At 29.6% G+C, this 26,053-nt stretch overlaps 1 protein-coding gene across 2 annotated transcripts in view; it reads right to left on the reverse strand.

Moving 5' to 3' along the window:
* Window positions 1–26,053, reverse strand: part of LOC138700912 (polyamine-transporting ATPase 13A3-like) — a 200,110-nt gene that overhangs the window by 152,701 nt on the left and 21,356 nt on the right. The window contains exon 1 of one of the 2 annotated variants that reach the window (XM_069827332.1): window positions 14,066–14,202. The exons of the other annotated variant lie outside the window; for it this stretch is intronic. Within the exon in view, the coding sequence (XP_069683433.1) occupies window positions 14,066–14,072 (7 nt within the window). The 5' untranslated portion in view covers window positions 14,073–14,202. Of the gene's footprint in view, window positions 1–14,065; window positions 14,203–26,053 lie in introns of those variants that run through there. 2 annotated transcript variants of the gene reach the window in all.

Consider the following 26,053-nt stretch of genomic DNA (forward strand, 5'->3'; position numbering starts at 1 on the left):
GTATGAAGTAATGTCGGAAGCTAAATTAACCGATTTGTATAATTAATTATTATTTCACCATTGGAAAGTGTTGTTTCTCTAGATGGACATTACGCTATAATGTTATTACAGTAACTTCTGATATAATATAATATAATAATATAATATGTAATGTAATATTATATAATACAATTTAAGTTATTTGAAGGGTTCAGAACCATAGTGGGCCAAGCGCCATTTACTGAATTCGTAGAAAACAAGGGTTAAAATTAAGTTATTACCGTAATTCAATGGAAACCTATAACAAGTAAAATAAAATATACACATTAAATCTAAATGATGTCAATCTTCATTAAACTATGGTTGCATGTAATAAAAATTAAGAAACATGTTAAAGGAATTTTCATTGCACCAAATGAGTGTCTCTTGACCAAAATGATCGCATTTTAATTATTTGGATTCAATTTAAATTAAGTAACATATTAAACGATTTATCCTTCTATCAAACACGAATGTTCCCTGGATCAAATGTCCTATTTTAATTATGTAATTACTTTATATTTATTTCTAACGGGTGCAGCGGAGCGCACGGGTACGGCTAGTAATTAGAATAATATTGCTGTAGCTGTACTCTTTGATCAAAATGTGGTGTGGTAATCGATTAGGCCCAGTTGTACTATCGATACTTAGCGCGGCACACTAGCGCACACTATCGGATGCAATGAATAATCTCAGTTATTCTATTACCTTTCGTAATGAAGTAATGACGAAACAGTTGTAACTTACTGTTATATATGACGCATGAAGTGATTTAGTCTGGAATATACACACGACTTACATACGAGGTATTCATTGTGTAAGTATGTATAAGACAGTTAAACGTGTATATAAGAGTTTTTATTAGTAAGACCGTGAAATTGGTGCAGTTCATGCATTGGATGCATTATAGAAGCACGTAAAATGTTTTCAATGCTTTACGTGATCCACATATTCACCGTCCATTTCATAACTCCTGCGAGATGCAACCTTGCAAGCGAGGTCACAGTGATTCGGAACCTCTGGTACCTCTTCGAGCATCCGCTCTTTCAGAACGTTTTCAAGTTGTGTCTAGGTCACCATTTAGAGTTGATATCACATTACTGGATCGCTTATATTTTCTTCAACGCTAAAAGACAAGAGACGTCTGGGCGTCAAAAAAAGTCTCTTGGCGACACATGAACACTTTTTTTCTTATCATTCACATCGGCATAAAGCAAGCGACACTCCAGCGCCAGTGCGTCAGATTGACGAACTTACAGCTTGCACTTGACTATACTTGTTTTTTTGAAAGATGGGACATGACAGTTAAGCGGCCGAGCTTGGAACTACAGTGCTATGTTGCCAATATTCAAATTCAAATTCAAATTTATTTACAATTTACATTTGGATAGATACCCGAAATGAGCATATGCTCGTGCTCGGGTACAGTCCAGTAGTCTACATAAATTTTACAGAGATCAAATAATAATGCTGATGATATAAATAATAGTAACAATAATAATAATAATAATAATAATAATAATAATAATAATAATAATGGAATAATCGTGAAAGAAATGATACAAAGATTGTAATACAAAATAATTCATTAATAATAATAGTAATAATAATAATAATAATAATAATAATAATAATAATAATAATAATAGAATAGTCGTGACAGAGATGATACAAAGATTGTAATACAAAATAATGCATTAATAATAATAATAATAATAATAATAATAATAATAATAATAATAATAATAATAATAATAATAAAATAATCGTGAAAGAAATGATACAAAGATTGTAATACAAAATAATTCATTAATAATAATAATAGTAATAATAATAATAATAATAATAATAATAATAATAATAATAATAATAATAATAATAGAATAGTCGTGACAGAGATGATACAAATATTGTAATACAAAATAATGCATTAATAATAATAATAATAATAATAATAATAATAATAATAATAATAAAAGGTATCCCCGTAACATGCCATGAAGGCACTTGGTTGTATGGACGTAGAGCCCCATGCTTTCCATGACCTCGGCACTAGAATGAGGTGGTGTGGTCGGCACCACGCTCTGACCGCCTTTTACCCCCGGGAAAGACCCGGTTCTCAATTTTATAGGAGGCTGAGTGAACCTCGGGGCCGTTCTGAAAGTTTGGCAACGAGAAAAATCCTGTCACCACCTGGGATCGAACCCCGGACCTTCCAGTCTGTAGCCAGCTGCTCTACCAACTGAGCTACTCGGCCGCCCATATAATTATAATAATAATAATAATAATAATAATAATAATAATAATAATAATAATAATAATAATAATAATAATAGTGATAAAAGAAAAATATTTACAATGATAAAATAAATACTAAGACGGATAAAATAAAATATAAAATCACTAGTGAGAGTTAACACAACTTAAATAAGCATATAGCCTAATAACCGGAAAAAATGCCAAACTCGAAAATCAACAGAAAAGTTCGTTGTATCGCAGACGACAGCAACCGCCGTATTTGACATTGTGTTGTGGATTAATGGTAGTAGGGGGGAGCTGAAAGTCTACGTAACTGCCGTTCTCTTCGAATCTTCTCGTACAATCATGGGAAGTTAATGCTGTAAAAACAAAATGTCTACGAGTCAAACTGTTCATTATTACCACAATATGGACTACCACACTGCCAGCTGATAGAAGTTAACAATTGACGTTAAGATGGGTGACGTTAAAACATTCATTGACAATTGACGAGAAGGTAAAAAAAAAAAATACAAAAATCGACAGAGAATCAAAGACGAAACGTTCCAATATTAACATTGTGTGCACAATAAATGTTGCCAAGAGAGCTATTAAGCACTCGCCACGTGGGAACGGAAGTTTGGCAACTCAACCGTCGATACCATAGCAACAGACCTACCACGCTATGTGACATTCAATTGTTTTTCCGATAGCAACGCTCCTGTCATGTCCCATCTTTCAAAAAAACAAGTATAAAGACACACAGACAAGAAGATAATCTTCAAATTGTCCTTCCCAGAGTCGAAATCTCTTCCTCTGAAGTTGTAGTTGGGAACGTCATTGTTTTAGCCACAGCTGTTTAATGATGGAAAGTGTGAGGAATTTCAGAAAGTCGTCGTTTTTTCGCAACCTCTGGCAGAGCCGTCGCTCGCGCTCCAAGGCCCCCTGCAGCGGTCACGGCCGACTTGTCACCTCGTTCCAATTCACAACGTCGCGATCTGTTGTGTTGTGCTGTGACCTACCCTAGGTTGGCTCGGTCACGCCTGCTGGCTAGCCCCATGTCAGAAGTGCAAGATCACACTGAACGGACAAGTGCCACTGCTGCTGTATTTCTTTTACGCTGTTCATTACTGGGGAACTTGTCAGCGGAGAATTTTTGTAGCCATTGGTTTCAGCCTATTTTATTTATTTAATTATTTATTCCTTCATTTTCTTATTCCTTTATTAATTTGTTTATTAATTTATTCATTTGATTATTTGTTTATTTATTTATTTATTCACTTGCTTGTTTACTCATTTATTTATTCACTTTTTCATTTATTTATTATTTATTTATTTATTTTATTTCTATTTATTCAGTTACTTATTTATTCATTCATTCATTTATTTACTTATTTATTCATTCATTCATTTGTTTATTTATTTATCTATTTATTTATTTCGATAGTGTTTGTTTGTGTACTTATTCTAGTGGAGTCATTCATTTACTTATTCAATTATTTATTTATTTATTTATTCACTTATTTATTTTATTTCTATCAGTTATTTTACTTCTATTTAGTTATTTATTTATTCATTCATTTGTTTATTTATTTACTTATTTAGTTATTTTATTTCTATTTAATTAGTTATTTATTTATTCATTCATTTCTTTATTAATTTATTTACTTATTTATTTAGTTAGTTATTTATTAATTCATTAATTTATTTGTAATTTTATTTATTTATTTATTTATTCATTTACTCTTTCATTCCTTCATTTTCTTATTCCTTTATTAATTTGTTTATTCATTTATTCATTTAATTATTTGTTTCTTTATTTATTTATTCACTTGCTTCTTTACTCATTTGTTATTCACTTTTTTATTTATTTATTTATTCATTTGTTTATTTATTTATTTACATATTTATTTATTTATTTGTAATTTTATTTACTCACTTATTCATTTGTTTATTTAATTATTCATTTATTCATTCATTCCTTCATTTATTTATTTATTCATTTATTTACTTATTTATTTACTTACTCTTTTATTTATTTATTTATTTATTTACTTATTTCGTTAGTGTTTGTTTGTGTACTTATTCTAGTGGAGTTATTCGCTTATTCATTTACTTATTCAATTATTTATTTATTTATTTATTCACTTGCCTATTTACTCATTTATTTATTTTATTTCTATTAGTTATTTTTTTCTATTTATTTAGTTATTTATTTATTCATTTGTTTATTTATTTATTTACTTATTTAGTTATTTTATTTCTATTTATTTAGTTATTTTATTTCTATTTATTTAGTTATTTATTTATTCATTCATTTGTTTATTAATTTATTTACTTATTTATTTATTTACTTAGTTATTTATTCATTCATTCATTCATTTATTTGTAATTTTATTTATTTATTTATTAGGTTAGTGTTTGTTTGTTTACTCACTCTAGTGGAGTTAAGGCCATCAGGCCTTCTCTTCCACACCACAAAAAATGTAATACAACTACAAGAGAAAGTATACATCATCATGAAATTTAGTCTAATATACTCTACTAACGTGTGATAAAACGAAAATAATATTAAGAACAGCACATAGGCCTATAAATATAAATTCAGAATACAAATTAGTGAAAATTAAAATAAAACAGGTACAAAATAACAGAGACACTCAGCATCAATACAATTAATCAAAGGAAGATGGGCTGTTCTGGTATCCTGGCACGGAGACGAGAGAGAGGGCTACTCTAACACAAGGAAAACGTTACTAAAATGCTGACGATAAGAACAGTCTGTGCATAAATCTAGGAACTACTCACCAACGGATTCCTTGGGATAAAACATATCTTTCTATTTTAATTTTAAACTGTGACAGTGTCCGGCAATCCCTGACGTCACTAGGTAACGAATTCCTTAGACGAGGCAAAACTACAGTGTAGGTAGATCAGTACAAGGAAGTTCTGTGATGAGGAAAAAGAAGGGATGGATGCTAATTTCGTGAAGTAGTGGGGAACTGAAAGCGTGAAGACAAGTAATCTAGAGAAGAATTAAGTAAATTGTTGTATGGAAGTGAAAGAACGTGCATGATTCTTCGTTTCTTTAGACGAGTCCACGAGAGCAGCTCAAGAGACGGTGTTACATGGGCACATTTCCGAATGTTACAGACGAATCTTATACATACATTATGAACACGTTGCAATCTCTCATTTAAGTTGGAACTTAGTTTGTTAACAAGGAATTACAGAAATAGAAATGAGGCATCGTGTGTTCAGTCAGTAGGAAGACGTTACTTGAGTCACGAAATGTTAAGCACTATACCGAGTGGACTTACGGGGTTATTCTTTGAGATAGGCTATTCCAAACAAAAAAGTTTAATAAATTTTGCTGGTTTCTGCTTTCTTTTCGAGATAAAAATTATTTTTATAACACATTTCTTAGCGTGTTTTCGGAAGGTCAATTATTTAATTCTCAATATTTAATTATTTATTTATTTATTTATTTATTTTGTATTTATTTATTTTTTATTTATATATTTATTTACTTATTTTGTACTTTTCCTTTATTATTTATGTATTTATTTATTTAATTATTTATTTATTTTGTATTTATTTATTTATTTATTTATTTTTTATTTATGTCTTTATTTATTTATTTTGTATTTATTTACCTATTTATTTAATCATTTTTTATTTATGTATTTACTTATATATTTATTTATTTACTTTGTATTTACTTATTTATTTCTATTTATGTATTTATGTACTTATTTATTTATTTGTTTATTTATTTTTATTTATGTATTTATTTATTTTTATTTATGTATTTATTGACTTATTTATTTATTTATTCATTTATTTATTTATTTATTTTGTATTTATACATTATTTATTTTTATTTCTGTATTTATTTATTTAATTATTTATTTATTTATTTATTTTGTAATATTTATTTTTTATTTATGTATTTATCTACTTATTTATTTGTTTATTTATTTATTTATTTTGTATTCATTTTTTATTTATGTATTTATCTACTTATTAATTTATTTGTTTATTTATTTATTTATTATTTATGTATGTATGTATGTATTTATTTATTTATTTATTTATTTTGTATTTATTTATTTTTATTTATTTATTTTTATTGATGTATTTATTTACTTACTCATATTTCTTTTTTATTTATATATTTATTTATTTATTTATTTATATACTTATTTATTTTGTATTTATTTTTTATTTGCATACTTATTTATTTATTTATTTATTTGTTTATTTATTTTGTATTTATTTATTTATTTTGTATTTATTTATTTATTTTTTGTTTATGTATTTAGTTAATTACTTATTTATGTATTTATTCTTTTATTTATGTATTTACTTATTTATTTATTTATTTATTTTGTATTTATTACTTATTTATTTATTTATTTATTTATTTATTTATTTATTTATTTATTTATTTATTTATTTATTTATTTTGCTAATAATTGTAAAATAAAATATAATATAAACAGAAAAACTTTAGCTCGCCTCTGAAAGTGTAGAACTCGTGCTCAGGGGCGGATTCCTGAATTGAAATTAAGAAATATATAATACAATTTGTTTTATGTCTACCACACAATAAGAATATATAAATTTAAATTTACAATTTTTCAATTTTTATAAAATCCATACATAACTTTTTAAATTTAATACTAGAACTATTAGAATTGACAAGATTAATATGTTCAGTCAGTTTAAGAGGGCAGTATTTTATGATGATAAATGATTGAAAGAATTTTAGTTTTGTCCTTTAAATTCGCAGAAATTTGACCCGAACAAATGTAACATCGTTCTGAAAAGGAGTTTCACAATGTTACATTTGTTCGGATCAAATTTCTGCACATTTAAAGGACAAAACTAAAATTCTTTCAATAATTTATTATCATAATACTCTGCTCTCTTAAATTGACTGAGCATATTGGGAATTAAATCAACGGCTTTCCCAAAACACGCTATGAAATATTTCATATAAAACAATTTTTATCTCGAAAAGGAAGCAAAAACGAGCAAATTTTTTGTTTCAAATATCTCAAAGGATAATTTTCTGAAATTAATAACATTACTTAAGGTTTAGCATGTATATTTGACAGGTTGAAATTCGTGTAGGTGTAACTTCCGATTTTGTTCTGACGTCAGTTTAAATTAAAGAGGGTGACGATGCCAGTAAGTTAAAAGCTCAAAATAAATATTCCCAGCGGGAGTTTTTCACAGGAAGTTAACTAATCTATTGTTACTGCAACAAGGAATTTCCACGGTCGCAGAGTGGAAAAACAACCAGACATTGCTGAGAGCAGTGTATATTGGAGAGTACCGCATTCTTTTGATCCGACAAATGCCGCGCGGCGGCCATATTTACTCCTACGGAGACTCAGTACAACGCAAGACTTGCGTCGGAACACAGGTTTCTAGTGTGATATCCCATCGTTATCTTGAAGAATGCCGTGTTGTTGTGCCAATGTGTAATCAATTGCTGTTGTACTGAATTAGCATTACAGCTTATTGTCTATGCGGGTGACATGAATATATTAGGAGAAAATAAACAAACTATTAGGGGAAGCACGGGAACTTTACTGAAGCAAGTAAAGCGATAGGTTTGGAAGTAAATCTCGAAAGGACAAAGTATGTGATTATGTCTCGTGACCAGTTTTTGAACAATTAATTGTGTTTCTAGGTACAGATGCAAGTAAACCCGAAACAGAAAGGTCTAGTGAACATAAAAAAAAATTATATAGGCTAAATTGTAATTTAACTGAAAATAGAAATATTGACTTGAGTGAACAACAAGCTCTTTACTATTTGAAGACCTCCCTCAAAGAACGTTGTATATCAACGGCTTTTGCATATGATATACAACGTTCTTTGAGGGAGATCTTCTTGTTGGGATCAGTTTTGCTCAAAATAAAACAAAATAAGTTATAGGGGAGACTGTTGTACCTTTAGCATGGTGTACCTTTGAACATTTTTTGTTTTTTAATTTTTGCTGCTACCTAGAGGACTCAAACTGAAGTAGATTGCAGAGAAAGCCGCTAACTAGCTCTGGTCGTAGTTTCAGTTTGATTTATTGCAAAGTGTGAGTTCCGTGGACAAAAGTAGATTTTTTAGTACCAAAAGTAAACATTTCGTTCATTGATGTATGTTTTCTAACACAAAACCAGATTGTATTTGTTAATATCTTTTAAGTACGGTGTGAGCCCCATCATCTGGTGAATAATAACGTATTTTAATTTCCATGATTTATTTGACTCTCTTAGTTTTCGGAGCCATATTTGTTTAAACGTGCACCCTCTTGTACCTTTGAACACAAAAACATCTTGTACCATGGAACATGTTCCAAATTACACGATACTATCGGTTTTTGTTTTTCTTTTATTTTAAGGTCATGTCACGAAGTAAGTCTGGAATTAAAGAGGCCTTCAATTGATTCGGATGCCTTGAAGAAAGCTGTTGAAGCACTTATTGCTTCTCCAGGAAATAAAATCTCAATCAGAGAAGCCTGCTCTGGTTTATGATTGAAAATACACTTTAGATATGATTGTCACTTTTTACAGCTATATTCCCACCTACATTCCATGTGTTCCAACTTGCAAGAGGGTATGTTCCAAGGTACATGAACCTGTTGTACCTTTGAACACATTACATATCTCTTCATTTTATTTTTTCCATCCTTAATAGATCTGTAAAACAGGAAAATACATACAGGAAGTTGTAAAGGAATCTTCAATAATTATTTAAAGCATTTTTTTATTTAAAAAAATTTCATTTCCCAAAATTAAAAAAAATAAAATGTGAAAAGTGTTTAAAGGTACAACAGTCTCCCCTATAGTATTTGTGAAAACTGTATTTCATATCTAATAACTGATAACAGAGATGAATCTATAAATTTTATTAGCATATTAGTGACTCTCAAGTCGTACATGGAAATGTCACGTATACCTTATAAATTCGTGTTTGATATAATTCTAAATGCAGAAAAATGTGAAACGTTGGTAGAAAATGTATTGACACTAAAGGATTTGAAGTCTTTATTCATTAACACTTCAACTCATACGTTCCCAATTCGTTATAATATATTTTATAACTAGAATATATTTATTGTTAAGTAAATTGTCTGTTATAGCAAGTGCACGACAACAATTTGCTAAATGTGGCGGTCGAAATGTTGATGTGAGAATTGCACTAGAAAATTGCTGATGTTAGGCCTATCCCTATTGAAATGGAGATAACATAAATAATAAAGTGTTATCTCTCATGAGTCATTTCACTATGACAATGTTTATTAATTCTTGTCTCCTGTGTTCAATAAACTAAAACAACATGTATGATATCGCCTTTAATCACCATCGTTCTAGCATTACTGCTTACGCTTCTGTGCCGAAGAAAGGAGTAAATATGGCTGCCGCCGTCGAGAATGCGGTACTCTCTAATATACACTGCTCTGACATTGCTGACGAATGACTGTCACCAGGCGAGCGGTACGCAAAACAAATCGAGTTCTGTAGTAGTGTTGCCAACATGCAGAATAATAATTACTCTAGAAGTTTTAAAAATTTGAGTCTCCTGTACAACAGAGGGTACTGCTCTCTCCAGCAATAACCTCCATCAAGATTATATACAGCGGAGTTAAGACTTCTCAGAACAACCACTGGCGTAGCTCAGGCGGTAGCGCGTTTGCGTACTGATGCGGAATTACCCTGGAGCGTGAGTTGCATTTCCGCTGGGGTTGATTAACTGGTTGGGTTTTCCCCCAGGTTTTACCGAGCAGTAAGGTGAATGTCAGGTCATCTATGGCCAATCCTCGACCCCATCCAGTCAGATACAATCTCTCTTAACCCTTAAATTGGCAAAACTTCATTTCTCACACTAGTTTATTAAACCTTGTCGGACTGTAAAGAAAACAACTATCGCAATGTCCATATTTTATATGTTGTACGATATTATACTTAGCCTATTTACTTACTTACAAATGGCTTTTAAGGAACCCGAAGGTTCATTGCCGCCCTCACATAAGCCCGCCATTGGTCCCTATCCTGAGCAAGATTAATCCAGTCTCTATCATCATATCCCACCTCCCTCAAATACATTTTAATATTATCCTCCCATCTACGTCACGGCCTCCCCAAAGGCCTTTTTCCCTCCGGCCTCCCAATTAACACTCTATATGCATTTCTGGATTCGCCCATACGTGCTACATGCCCTGCCCATCTCAAACGTCTGGATTTAATGTTCCTAATTATGTCAGGTGAAGAATACAATGCGTGCAGTTCTGTGTTGTGTAACTTTATCCATTCTCCTGTAACTTCATCTCTCTTAGCCCCAAATATTTCCCTAAGCACCTTATTCTCAAACACCCTTAACCTATGTTCCTCTCTCAGAGTGAGAGTCCAAGTTTCACAACCATACAGAACAACCGGTAGTATAACTGTTTTATAAATTCTAACTTTCAGATTTTTTGACAGCAGACTGGATGATAAGAGCTTCTCAACCGAATAATAACACGCATTTCCCATATTTATTCTGCGTTTAATTTCCTCCCGAGTGCCAGTTATATTTGTTACTGTTGCTCCAAGATATTTGAATTTTTCCACCTCTTCGAAGGATAAATCTCCAATTTTTATATTTCCATTTCGTACAATATTCTGGTCACGAGACATAATCAGTACAATATTATACTATTGTGAAATTTTAATTTTCCTACTAATTTTTTTTTGTTCTATTAAAATTATAGCATATAGCCTATTAACCTGTTGTATCCTATAGGATACTTTGTCAATTTAAGGGTTAATCACTAATTTCAGATAAATAACACAGTAGCTGATTCAGCGTCGTTAAGCAGCCAAGTAAAAAAAGGGGAGACAATAATTCAATAACAAATTACTCTTTGATAGATGATAACATAAACACAAAAATGCTAAGTAGAAGTATAATTGATTACAAAATCCCTACACATTTTCGTTAATGTTGGCAAGGTAAAGTAGATATCTGAAAAGTAACAATCAACATTTGTTTGATCGTCGAAATGGGCTATCTTATCTATAAAAGTAAGAAATAGTTATAGTAATGATGATGATGATGATAATAATAATAATAATAATAATAATAATAAAATAATCATAATAATGGCAGTTGACTTATTATGATATGTCGAACATAGAGTAAGGCTACAATAGGGAAAAACACTTGAAAAGAGGGATTCGATCCGGTGCTGTGGATTGAACTTCGGCGTAGCTCAGTGGTTAGAGCGCTTGGTACGTAGAACCAAGGACCCGGAGGTTCATTGCCGCCCTCACATAAGTTAAGCCCATCATTGTTCCCTATCCTGAGCAAGATTAATCCATTCTCTATCATCATATCTCACCTCCCTCAAATCCATTTTAATATTATCTTCCCATCTACGTCTCGGCCTCCCTAAAGGCCTTTTTCCCTCCGGCCTCCCAACTAACACTCTATATGCATTTCTGGATTCGCCCATACGTGCTACATGCCCTGCCCATCTCAAACGTCTGGATTTAATGTTCCTAATTATGCCAGGTGAAGAATACAATGCGTGCAGTTCTGTGTTGTGTAACTTTCTCCATTCTCCTGTAACTTCATCCCTCTTAGCCCCAAATATTTTCCTAAGCACCTTATTCTCAAACACCCTTAACCTATGTTCCTCTCTCAAAGTGAGAGTCCAAGTTTCACAACCATACAGAACAACCGATAATATAACTGTTTTATAAATTCTAACTTTCAGATTTTTTTACAGCAGACTGGATGATAAAAGCTTCTCAACCGAACAATAACACGCATTTCCCATATTTATTCTGCGTTTAATGTCCTCCCGAGTGTCATTCATATTTTGTTACTGTTGCTCAAAGATATTTGAACCTTCCCACCTCTTCAGAGGATAAATTTCCAATTTCTATATTACCATTTCGTACTATGTTCTAGTCACGAGACATAATCATATACTTTGTCTTTTCGGGATTTACTTCCAAATCTATCTCTTTACTTGCTTCAAGTAAAATTGCCGTGTTTTCCCTAATAGTTCGTTAGTCATTTTCTCAGAGAGAATTTGAAAATTTCACTCAATTTTGAGCAAAAAGCGACATTCCTTTATTCCACATACTTTCTTGATGTCACATATTTCTTCAAGCAGTAAATTTCATCATATAAGTTATCTTCATCAAGGTCAAGCCCATCTACATTCGAAGAAAAATAAAAGACTCTCTGTTAAAGTTTTTTTTCTGTTTATAGAGGAGATTTTTGCAATATACATTCAATAGATACCTTGTGAATGAATAACACAAGAACTGAGAAATTTAACAACATTTTCTTAAAATTCACAAGAAATACTCGTAATTCTGATGTAGAATAAGAACCACTTTTTCTAAAGATGTCAAAAGTTGCTTAATTGACGATTGAATAATGTCTTAACATATTGACGTCATCAGCATTATTATTATTATTATTATTATTGAGTGTTATTCACTGTTTGTATACTTTGTAACCTTCTAGAGTGTAAGAGAAGGCCCTATGGCCTTAACTCTGCCGGTATAAATAAATTATTATTATTATTATTATTATTATTATTATTATTATTATTATTATTATTATTATTATTATTATGAATCGGCTAAATTGGAGAATATTCAAAGAAAATTTATTTCCTTGTGTTCTTATAGATTTTTACCAAATTCCGATGATTATAAATATGAGATTAATTGCAAATATTTCAATTGCGGTAGTTTGTTTACCAGACGTCAGGATTTTGATTATTTATTTTTTTGTAAAGTCATTAAGGGTGATATTGATTGTGAATCTTTCATAAGCAATATCAGTCTTCGTATTCCTGCTAATAGTTTAAGATTTCATAAATTGTTTTATAATAAGAATCCTAAATCTCTCTCTCTGTCTGCAGATGCATTAAATATGCTAATTTGCTTGGATTCAACTTGGATCCATTTAATGTGTAGTATATCTTTGAGTTTTTAACTCACTGATCTTATTTTAATAATTATTTGTCCATTTTATTTCTTGCATTTGGTCAATTGATTAATGTAGACTATTCCATTATTTCAATTATCTCATTGTACTAATTTTGTAATTTTATAATTATTATTTGATCATTGATTATGTAGACCATTATATTGTTTGTATTTCATCTCATTGCCATTTTCTATAATTCATTCTCATCATCATTTGTTGTTTTGTTCTGTTTTGCATCGTGCAAAACTGTAATTGGCCTTGTGCTGTTGTTTTTGCACGTTAATATTCTAAATAAATAAAATAAAATAAAATAAATAAAAATTATTATTATTATTATTATTATTATTATTATTATTATTATTATTATTGAGTGTTATTCACTGTTTGTATATTTTGTGACCTGCTAGAGTGTAAGAGAAGGCCCTATGGCCTTAACTCTGCCAGTATAAATAAATAAATTATTATTATTATTATTATTATTATTATTATTATTATTATTATTATTATTATTATAGTTTATTTAATTCCGTTCATTATACACATTTAAATCTCAAAGCAAATTGTACGAGTATTTATTTTTCCTAATTCCATTACCGAATTTCTGTAAGGAGGTTACAAGCAATAATAAGAACTTCCCAAATCCCATTTCACTTTTTTTCGTCTCTTTCTAATCCACAGTGGCAACTCGAAGACGTCAGTACAAACATGAGAAAAAAAAACTGAAGCATACAGAAGCATGGCTACTCGAGGAAAGCGGGCTTCCTCACACTGTCACTTGGAACTCGGTGCGTAAGAGAGATTCACGTACCTGACATGTCTGAGCGTCACTGACACATGCTGTAAGATGTCACGAGCCACAACCTACCACAAGCTCACACACCTGCCGACTGGCGGCGAGTGGCAGCAGGTAGCGGCGGCCGCGGTGCATGCCGGGAAGCGAGCGAGGGGAACTGCGAATGTGAACCCCCGAGAGACAGCGCGTGTGGGGCCTGTAGGGCGAGCGCAAGTTGCGCAAAATTGGCTTTTAAACGGCGAAACAATCGCGATCAGTCGTGGCTGAATAAGCCTTTGTCAGATGTGGACGTAAGAAGATCTCGCATGTGCCAGATTCACGCTAGATAACCAACTAAAGGCTGGTTCACAATAAACCGGAAACGAGAATCGGAATGAAAACGAAAACGGTAAAAATTGTTAAAATGTGTACATTTAAATGTGAGCATTCACAATTAACGAAAAGCTTGCCGGAGCCCGGGATCGGGAACGGAGAGTTGGCCAAGTTTCAACTTTGGCGTTCACGTTTCCGTTCACAGCCCACTAGATTCATTCTATTGCTATCTAAAAGCTATTTTGTAGCAAGAAGACCGTGACATAACCTATGCATTATTTTGTTCTGTGCTGTGCATCATGGAGCAAGTTTTATTTGATGAGATTCTAATATTGATTGTTGAGGAAAATCCTCACGTTTACGATAAGCGGTGCGCCTCGTATAAAGATGAGAAAATGAAGGAGAATACGTGGCTTTCAATAGCTGCATCTTTGAACACCGATCGTAAGTGAATCATATTTTATTATTGTATTGGTTGTATTACACACTACATATTCATGCCTCAATTCAATAACTACTGTTGTGTTCATTTTTGTTCTATTACAAATGTTTCTTCTCTAATTATTTTACTTTATGGTAGACTTAAAGTAATGTGATAATAAAGATGCATGGGCATATTTATAGTGCCGTACCTAATGAAATGTTTCAGTTGAAATTTCGAAGTTGGTTAACCTGTGTTTATGTTGGCTGCCTTGTACTCATGAGAGAACGCCATTGGTCAATTATACACAAATAACATCAGAATGCGTAATATCGACTTTACATATCGTTATTAACATACATATCGATATGCATAGTCGTCTACGTTCTCGGTTTATTGTGGATCAAAAATTTTCATATTCACGTCCTCTGCTTCTCGTTTTCATTCTGGTTCTCGTTCCCGGTTTATTGTGAACCAGCCTTAACACTCTCTATGCATTTCTAGATTCACTTATACGTGCTACATGTCCATTCATTTACTGCAGGAAAATGTTCTATATCCACAATCCATAAAAAAATCCATTAAAAATCCATAAAAAAGGATCAAAGAATGAATGTAGCAATTATAGAGGTTTGCCTGTTAAAAGTACTATTAGGCCCAATTGTATAAAACTCCCTGACTAAAGATCAACTTTGATCGAAGATCAGAAAGTGAACCGAGTTCAGACACTTCTTCTATTGTATAAAACTTTTCTGCGATCAAATTACCTTGGTTCAAATGCAATCAAAGTTCACGTGAAAAGGATTTGGCAACATCGCATAACAGGGGAAGTATGAAATACGTGGGCCATGTTGTACAGGTTTGTTCAGTGTTGCCAATTTAGCGACTTTAACTCTTTTTCAACGACAGTTTCTTTTAACTGTTATATGGCTTAAATAGGGATTTAGTGACCTTTTTAGCACCCCATAGTGACAAAATTGAATCTTTCTTTGTTGACAATGAGAAATCTAGCGACTTTACAACTGCTTTTTGGCGACTTTCCGTACACTCTGTTGGAGACACTGGTTTGTTTTGTGCATTGTAAATAATGGCGGACAATAAGAAGAAGGTTGCCCGTTCTCCAAATTGTTATCATGTTATGGTGTTTTATACTGCTAAACATAATAAAGCTTTATAAAACGACAATTTTCGTTTAGCAATACAGTTAATTGAACATTTATGAATGTACCTATCATATCCATTAACAATTAATGGTTGTTATAAACATAATATAATTATAGGTTATGTTATTTGATAAGCTTACTGCTCAATACCATGAATGTTTGTGTATTAAGGCAAGAAATTAAATATATATGTATGTGTATATATATATATATATATATATATATATATATATATGTATATATATAGGCTATTAATATTAATAATAATGGTTATTATCTTTGCAATATAAGAATTGGAAATTTATCTTTTGAAGAGGTGGGGAAGTTCAAATATCTTGGAGCAACAGTAACAAATATAAATGATACTCGGGAGGATATTAAACACAGAATAAATATGGGAAATGCGTGTTATTATTCGGTTGAGAAGCTTTTATCATCCAGTCTGCTGTCAAAAAATCTGAAAGTTAGTATTTATAAAACAGTTATATTACCGGTTGTTCTTTATGTTTGTGGAACTTGGAGTCTCACTTTGAGAGAGGAACATAGGTTAAGGGTGTTTGAGAATAAGGTGCTTAGGAAAATATATTTCGGGCTAAGAGGGATGAAGTTACAGGAGAATGGAGAAAGTTACACAACACAGAACTGCACGCATTGTATTCTTCACCTGACATAATTAGGAACATTAAATCCAGACGTTTGAGATGGGCAGGGCATGTAGCACGTATGGGCGAATCCAGAAATGCATATAGAGTGTTAATTGGGAGGCCGGAGGGAAAAAGGCCTTTAGGGAGGCCGAGACGTAGATGGGAAGATAATATTAAAATGGATTTGAGGGAGGTGGGATATGATGATAGAGCATGGATTAATCTTGCTCAGGATAGGGACCAATGATGGGCTTAACTTATGTGAGGGCGGCAATGAACCTCCGGGTTCCTTAAAAGCCAGAAAGTAAGTAAGTAAGTATTATTTTTGCACAATCTGCCACTCGTATATTTCAAACAGAAAAGAAATGACTGAACTTGGATCATCTAACTTAATCGGAGAAATTTCTTCAGTCAAAGTTTACTTAAATTTAGGACAAATTAATCTAAGATTAGACTTTATACAACACAAAATTCCAACTTAAGCTAGAACGAGGATCAATTTAACCTCTGATCTAAGATTAAATGGTTTATACAATCGGCCCTTACTCGTTCATATGGTGAAATATTAAAATAAATTCTAGAAGAAGAATACAGAAATAAAGAAGCTGAAGAACGAGCAGGGTTTAGGCCTGGACAATCTACTACTGACAATATTTTTTGTCTAAATCAGATTATGGAAAAGACAATAATGTACAATCAAGAATTACATATATTATTTGTAGGTTTGGAAAAAGCATATTATATGGTCCTACACATTAAACTTTGAGAATATTTGGAAAGAGTTGATATTTCAAAAAGTTTAATTAAAGGAATTCAAAATTTATACCGACATTCTTTGGCAAGAATAAAAATAAAAAATAAGGTATCAACTGAATTTCGTATTACTAAAGGATTAACGCCAGGGATGCTGCCTGACTCCAACACTGTTTAAAATTTACCTGCAAGAAGCTTTGAAAGGATGGAAGAAGAAATGTAGGCATATGGGTGTTTTGGTTGTGACAAAAATATATATACTCTACAATTTGCTGATGATCAAATTATACTAGCAGAAGTCTATGATGATATTGAATACATGAGCAGAAAACTCATGGAAGAATATGAAAAATCTGGATTAAAATTTAATTTTGAAAAATCTCATATATGGTTATTGGGGGAAGGAAACAAAATCTGATACTTGAAAATAAAGATGTTATTAAATATAGTAAAAATACAAATATTTGGATGTTACAATCACAGATGATGGAAGGAACCATGTAGAAATGAAAGAAGGTTTGAAGAAAGAAAAATATGCAATACCTACTCTTAATCGAGTATTATGGGATAATAAAATCAGAATTGAAACTAAACAAAATTTATAAATCAATTGTGAGAAGTACAACTTTATATGGGGCAGGAACTTGGCAATTGCAAAACGCATTCAAAAATAAATTTTTGGCCTTAGAAATGAATTATTGGAGACGATCAGCAGGCATTTCAAGAAGAGATAAAATTAGAAACGATATAATCAACAGTAATCTCACTAGAGGTTTTGATTTATCTAGAGAAAATCAAAACTCGAGTGGGATTTAATTGACTATTACACGATTAGAAGAAAGTATATAAAGATTATAAGTAAAAAAGTACTCCAATACAATAAAATATTAATTGACTTACGAAAATAAACCTGTCTTCAAATGTATTATTGCACCATTACGCTAGATGGCAGTTGTGCCAACTATGGAATCTTCATTGAACTCTGTAGACGGTTACTAGTCAAGAAAGCTTTGTTGATTCAGTTTCATTTTTATTAAGACAGTTGCATTCCACTTCAATTATCCGAATCCCAGTAATCAACGTTACTTGACAGATGATTTTCAATAAATCTTAATATTAAACAATCTCTGATACGCGACTATCCATAATATCATATAGCAGAAGCTATAACATAACCTAACTAATATACACAAGTGTTAGAAAAGTTTTAATTAACGACGACGACATAAAAAATAAACATGAATAATTTTAAAAGGAATAATTATTGAATGTACAATTTTCAAATTTGAATGTGGTTGGTGGTTCAATTGATGTTATATTGGACGTGTGCGTGATAGAAGTGGAACTCGTTGATTTAGGCCTACATGCTGTATTCAACCTATTCAGGATTTCCGAATGGTGCTCTTCATTTATTTGTAAATCGGATTTCAGAAGATGCATAGGTATGATCAGTGATTTTTATTAATTCTTGTTCTTGAATGCCAATGCGAGTCATATTTGAAACTGCTGTGCATCGACTGGAGTGGTTTGTAATTTTATATATATATATATATATATATATATATATATATATATATATATATATATATATTTTTTTGACGTCCAGACCAGCGCAGTTTCAAATGTTGGCAAACAAAGAAACAAATGCTAGGGACGCGATAAAATTAAACAAATGCTAGGGACACGATAAAATTAAACAAATGCTAGGGACGCGATAAAATTGTGCGATAAGCAGTCATGATTGGTCGAAATACGTCCTTTCGTACCGTTTTATTGGTCAAAAGTAGTATGACGTAGTAAGAGTGTAATAGTCAGAAGAATATGCAAGTTAAGAATGATATTGTAGAGGATATTTTCACAAAACAACTAACATGGTATGGGCATAGCCTATGAAAGATTACCATAGTTGGCATATGATTGGACCCCATCAAGAAGAAGAAAAAGAGGAAGACCTATGACAACATGGAAAAAGGTCATTCTGGAAAGAAGACATTATTTTCCAACTGAGCGATGAGCCTTGGTCTGACATACATACCAACAAAAAGCCAGCCCATCCTCTGTGGAGAAACCAGAGATGACGCACGCGATGAAGAGACTCCTGAGGAAACCTCAAAGATTGATGGGAAGCGGAAAGGATTAGCAAATGGACGCGTGACTACTTGAGATTGTGGTATTAGCTGACAATATACAGAATCCAGTCTCTGCGTAGGTTTGTGAAGTTGCTATGACGACAGAGCCGTAACTTAGTGAAATGGGAATTACACAGGGAATAATGCACAACCTGGAGGACATTCCTACGCGTTTGTCTTTTTTCTTGTGATGAAGGTTTTCCACTTATTTCCATAATATTTTATCAGAGTTGCAGAAGACGAACTACTTAGCTACCTTCTTCTTCCTTTATTTCATAATTCAAAGTGTCTCCATCTGAAAGTTAGAATTTATAAAACAGTTATATTACCGGTTGTTCTGTATGGTTGTGAAACTTGGACTCTCACTTTGAGAGAGGAACAGAGATTAAGGATGTTTCAGAATAAGGTGCTTAGGAAAATATTTGGGACCAAGAGGGATGGAGTTACAGGAGAATGGAGAAAGTTACACAACGCAGAACTGCACGCATTGTATTCTTCACCTGACATAATTAGGAACATTAAATCCAGACGTTTGAGATGGGCAGGGCATGTAGCATGTATGGGCGAGAGAAATGCATATAGAGTGTTAGTTGGGAGACTGGAGGGAAAAAGACCTTTAGGGAGGCCGAGATGTAGATGGGAGGATAATATTAAAATGGATTTGAGGGAGGTGGGATATGATGATAGAGACTGGATTAATCTTGCTCAGGATAGGGACCGATGGCGGGCTTATGTGAGGGCGGCAATGAACCTTCGGGTTCCTTAAAAGCCATTTGTAAGTAAGTAAGTACAACTACGCTATCAAACTGAAAACAATCACGATTTGTAGAACAGGGAACAAGGGTGGCCATATCACGTGTACATGTTCCTGGTATGGCCACTAGGTAGAGTTTTCGAATTTGGGACTTTTTGGACAATTAAAGCTATTTTTATGGGGAAAGGAAATTGTTTTAAGAAAGTCCATTAGACTGAGAACGAGTGAGAAAAAAGTGGTTTACATTTTTTTTTTCAAAATGGCGGCTAGAAAAATTCTCAAACCTTAGCATGGCCATATCAGGGACACCTACCTTAGTACTTATAAAAATTATATAGAAAAATGTTAAACTTCTACATTTCTGTGTATTATTTCTGCAGATTTTTTTCGCCTCACTTCGTCATTCTGCCAGACATTTCTTCTGCGTCATCGAAATTCTTATCTTTCGCTAGTCACGTTTTCACCAATTGCTGGTAATTCTGGTTCCGGATCTTGAAAGTAGTTTGTAATATTGTGCAATACAGGACAGCAGATGATGAATTTAGGTATTTTGTTTCGATGCAAAGGTAGTGAGACGTGCATCTATTATAGGCGGTTTCTTATGGTGTTTGCTGATTTCTATACGGCACCATAAGCCACGGTGTAATACCATAACACTATTCCATGGACCAAACGGGTAAGCTGATAACGATTTCTTCAGTCTGAGGCGAGATCAGAGACAACCCAATTGGTGATGTTATCAATGAATTTCCACAAATCAAGTGAGTGGGATGCTTTCGTACTAGAAGGACGTGTCAGGAGGCTGCTTGTGATTCAGAGCGCACGCCAATACAAGCTACTGTATATGGTTTTCCTTATTACTGCAATTCTGCCGCTCGCAGACCACATCCTGCCAGAGAACTGTCTGCAACTAGTTTCCTCCTTAAAATACGAGATGCCCAGCAAGAAGCCTGCCACGTTGCCAGGAAACCACAGCCTAAACTACGGAAGAATGAATGAATGAATAAATAAATAAATAGTTAAGTAAATATAAAAGAATAAATGAAACAATAAATAAATAACTAGTTAAGTGAATATAAATGAATAAATAAATAAATAATTAAATAAATAAATCATTAGTTAAGTAAATATAAATGAATAAATGAAAGAAAAAATAAATAAATAGTTAAGTAAATATAAATGAATAAATGAAAGAATAAATAGATAAATAAATAAATAAACAAATAAATAAATAAATAAATAAATCACTAGTTAAGTAAATATAAATGAATAAATGAAAGAAAAAATAAATAAGTAAATAACTAGTTAAGTAAATATAAATTAATAAATGAAAGAATAAATAAATAAATAAACAAATAAATAAATAAGTAAATAAATAAATAGTTAAGTGAATATAAATGAAGAAATGAAAGAATAAATAAATAAATAAACAAATAAATAAATAAGTAAATAAATAAATAGTTAAGTGAATATAAATGAATAAATGAAAGAATAAATAAATAAATAAATAAATAAATAAATAAGTAAATAAATAAATAGTTAAGTGAATATAAATGAATAAATGAAAGAATAAATAAATAAATGAATAAATAGTTAAGTAAATATAAAAGAATAAATGAAACAATAAAAAAATAAATAAATAACTAGTTAAGTGAATATAAATGAATAAATAAATAAATAAATCACTAGTTAAGTAAATATAAATGAATAAATGAAAGAAAAAATAAATAAATAAGTAAATAACTAGTTAAGTAAATATAAATGAATAAATGAAAGAAAAAATAAATAAATAAGTAAATAACTAGTTAAGTAAATATAAATGAATAAATGAAAGAATAAATAAATAAATAGTTAATTAAATATAAATGAATAAATGAAAGAATAAATAAATAGATAAATAAATAAATAAATAAGTAAATAAATAAATAGTTAAGTGAATATAAATGAATAAATGAAAGAATAAATAAATAAATAAATAGTTAAGTAAATATAAAAGAATAAATGAAACAATAAATAAATAAATAAATAAATAAATAAATAACTAGTTAAGTGAATATAAATGAATAATAAAATAAATAAATAATTAAATAAATAAATCACTAGTTAAGTAAATATAAATGAATAAATGAAAGAAAAAAATAAATAAATAAGTAAATAACTAGTTAAGTAAATATAAATGAATAAATGAAAGAAAAAATAAATAAATAAGTAAATAACTAGTTAAGTAAATATAAATGAATAAATGAAAGAATAAATAAATAAATAAATAAATAAATAAATAAATAAATAAATAAATAACTAGTTAAGTAAATATAAATGAATAAATGAAAGAAAAAATAAATAACTAGTTAAGTAAATATAAATGAATAAATGAAAGAATAAATATATAAATAAATAAATAAATAAATAAATAAATCACTAGTTAAGTAAATATAAATGAATAAATGAAAGAATAAATAAATAAATAGTTAAGTAAATATAAATGAATAAGTGAAAGAATAAATAAATAAATAAATAAATAACTAGTTAAGTGAATATAAATAAATAAATAAATCACTAGGTAAGTAAATATAAATGAATAAATGAAAGAAAAAATAAATAAATAAGTAAATTACTAGTTAAGTAAATATAAATGAATAAATGAAAGAATAAATAAATAAATAGTTAAGAACATATAAATGAATAAATAAATAAATAGACACAGAAATAAAACATATATGAATAAATAAATAAATGTCCACGCCTGTGGAGTAACGTTAGCGCGTCTAGCCGCGAAACTAGGTGGCCCAGGTTCGATTCCCGGTCGGGGCAAGTTACCTGGTTGTGGCTTTTTCCGGGGTTTTCCCTCAACCCAATATGAGCAAATGCTGGGTAACTTTCGATGTTGGACCCCGGACTCATTTCACCGGCATTATCACCTTCATCTCATTCAGACGCTAAATAACCTGAGATGTTGATAAAGCGCCGTAAAATAACCTACTAAAATAAAAATAATGAAATATATATGAATGAATGAATGAATATATAAATAAATAGATAAATAAGTAGATAAATTAATACAGAAATAAAATATATATGAATGAATGAATAAATAAATAAATAAATAGGTAAGCAAATATAAATGAATAGATAAATAAATACAGAAATAAAATATATGAATGAGCGAATAAATAAATAATTACATTAGTAAATAAATAAGTAAATAACTAGTTAAGTAGAGAGAAACTTAAGCACACGTCTTGGATTCTGTGAACAGGGATTGCTCTTGAGGAAGTCTAGACATCATCTCGTAAGATCCAAAATTGCTGCCGCATTAAGAAATAAGGGCGGGATAGTAGAAGAAGAAATCTCCTGTCTAGCTGAAAATGGGTCAACGAGACGAGTAGATATTTTATCGTACAAAGCTGACACTAAACAGGGCATCATTGTGGACCCCACGATACGTTTTGAAGTAGAATGTCATCAGTCAGCCGAGGTCCACCTTGAGAAGAAGTCGATCTATGAGCCTACAGTCAACTATTTCAAGCTGAAATATGCCTTAATTCACGTTGAGGTATTCGGCTTGCTCATAGGTGCTCGAGGGACTATACCAGCTTTTTTCGAAGAATTTCGACGCCAGTTTGCTGTGCCAACATCTCTGAGGGATGACATTGTGATAATTGTGTTAAAAAAATCCTGCCAAATCCTAATTAATCACATGGTGCCACATTAATAGCAATCGTAATTTTTCACGCCCTTTTCTTTGTTTCCCTTCTTTAAAATTTAATATCTATGTTTACATATGTATAATAATTTTTTTGAGGATATACTGAGTCCGTAAGGGCTACCCTCAATGGGGGGCAATTTAGTATTATTATTTATTTTAAATTAATAAATTAAAGAATAAATAAATAAACAGATAAATAAATTAGTAAATATATATAAATGTTGAATAACTAACTAAATAAATAAATACAGAAATAAATGTGTACATAAATAAATGAGTAAACAAATAATTACATAAAGAAATAAAGAAATAAATACATAAATAAATAAATAAATAAATAAGCAAATTATAAATAAACAAGTAAATAAATGAAGGAAAAATAAATAAAATAAATATATGAATGAATGAATGAATAATTACTGATTTATTGATTTATTGATAAAAACAGTCGTGGTATCACTGATACATAGACAGAGTCAAAACAAAAACAAGATAAAGAAACTAACTGAAATAATATTACATACTATTACATGCGTAAATAAATAAATAAATAAATAAATAAATAAATAAGTAAATAAAGAAATAAATAAAGAAGAAATATATACACAAATAAATAAATAAATTTAGAGAAAATAAATAAAATAAATATAAGAATAAATAAGTGAGTAAATAAATAAATGAGTAAATAAATAAATAATTGAGTAAATAAATATTTAAATAAATGTAAATGAATAAATGAATATATAAATAAATAAAAAATTAATAAGTAAATAAATAAATAAATACACAAACAAATACGTAAATAAATAAATGAGTAAACAAATAGTTACTTAAACAAATAAATAAGTAAACATAAACAAAAATAAATAAATACACAAATAAATAAGTAAATGAAAAATAAATGAAATAAATATATGAATGAATGAATGAATAAGTACTGATTTATTGATTTATTGATAAAAACAGTCGTGGTATCACTTATAAAGAAACTAACTAAAATACTATTACATACGTAAATAAATAAATAAATAAAGAAGAAATATATACACAAGTAAATAAATAAATGAAAAAATAAATAAAATAAATATAAGAATAAATAAGTAAATAAATAAATAAATAAATAAATAAATAAATGAGTAAATAAATATTTAAATAAATGTAAATGAATAAATAAATAAATAAAGAAGAAATATATACACAAATAAATAAATAAATGAAAAAATAAATAAAATAAATATAAGAATAAATAAGTAAGTAAATAAATAAATAAATAAATAAATGAGTAAATAAATATTTAAATAAATGTAAATGAATAAATAAATAAATAAAGAAGAAATATATACACAAATAAATAAATAAATGAAAAAATAAATAAAATAAATATAATAATAAATAAGTAAGTAAATAAATAAATAAGTAAATAAGTGAGTAAATAAATATTTAAATAAATGTAAATGAATAAATAAATAAGTAAATAAATATATACACAAACAAATATATAAATAAATAAATGAGTAAACAAATAGTTACTTAAACAAATAAATAAGTAAACATGAACAAAAATAAATAAATACACAAATAAATAAATAAATGAAGAAAAATAAATAAAATAAATAAATATATGAATGAATGAATGAAAGAATAATTACTGAATTATTGATTTATTGATAAAAACAGTCGTGGTATCACTGATACATAGACAAAGTCAAAAGAAAAACAAGATAAAGAAACTAACTAAAATACTATTACATACGTAAATAAATAAAAATAAATAAATAAATAAATAAATAAGTAAGTAAATGAATAAATAAATGAAAGTGAATAAATGAATAAATAAATAAATAAATAGATACACAAACATATATGTAAATAAATAAATGAGTAAACAAATAGTTACATAAACAAATAATTATATAAACATAAACAAAAATAAATACACAAATAAATAAATGAAGAAAAATAAATAAAATGAATATATGAATGAATAAATAAATAAATAAATAAGTAAATAAATGAGTAAATAAATAGTTAAATAAATATAAATGAATAAATAAATGAGTAGACATAAAAAATGAAATAATAAATAAATAAATAAATAAATAAATAAATAAATAAAGAAGA

The sequence above is a fragment of the Periplaneta americana genome, chromosome 6 (assembly GCF_040183065.1).
Source record: "Periplaneta americana isolate PAMFEO1 chromosome 6, P.americana_PAMFEO1_priV1, whole genome shotgun sequence".
NCBI lineage: Eukaryota > Metazoa > Arthropoda > Insecta > Blattodea > Blattidae > Periplaneta > Periplaneta americana.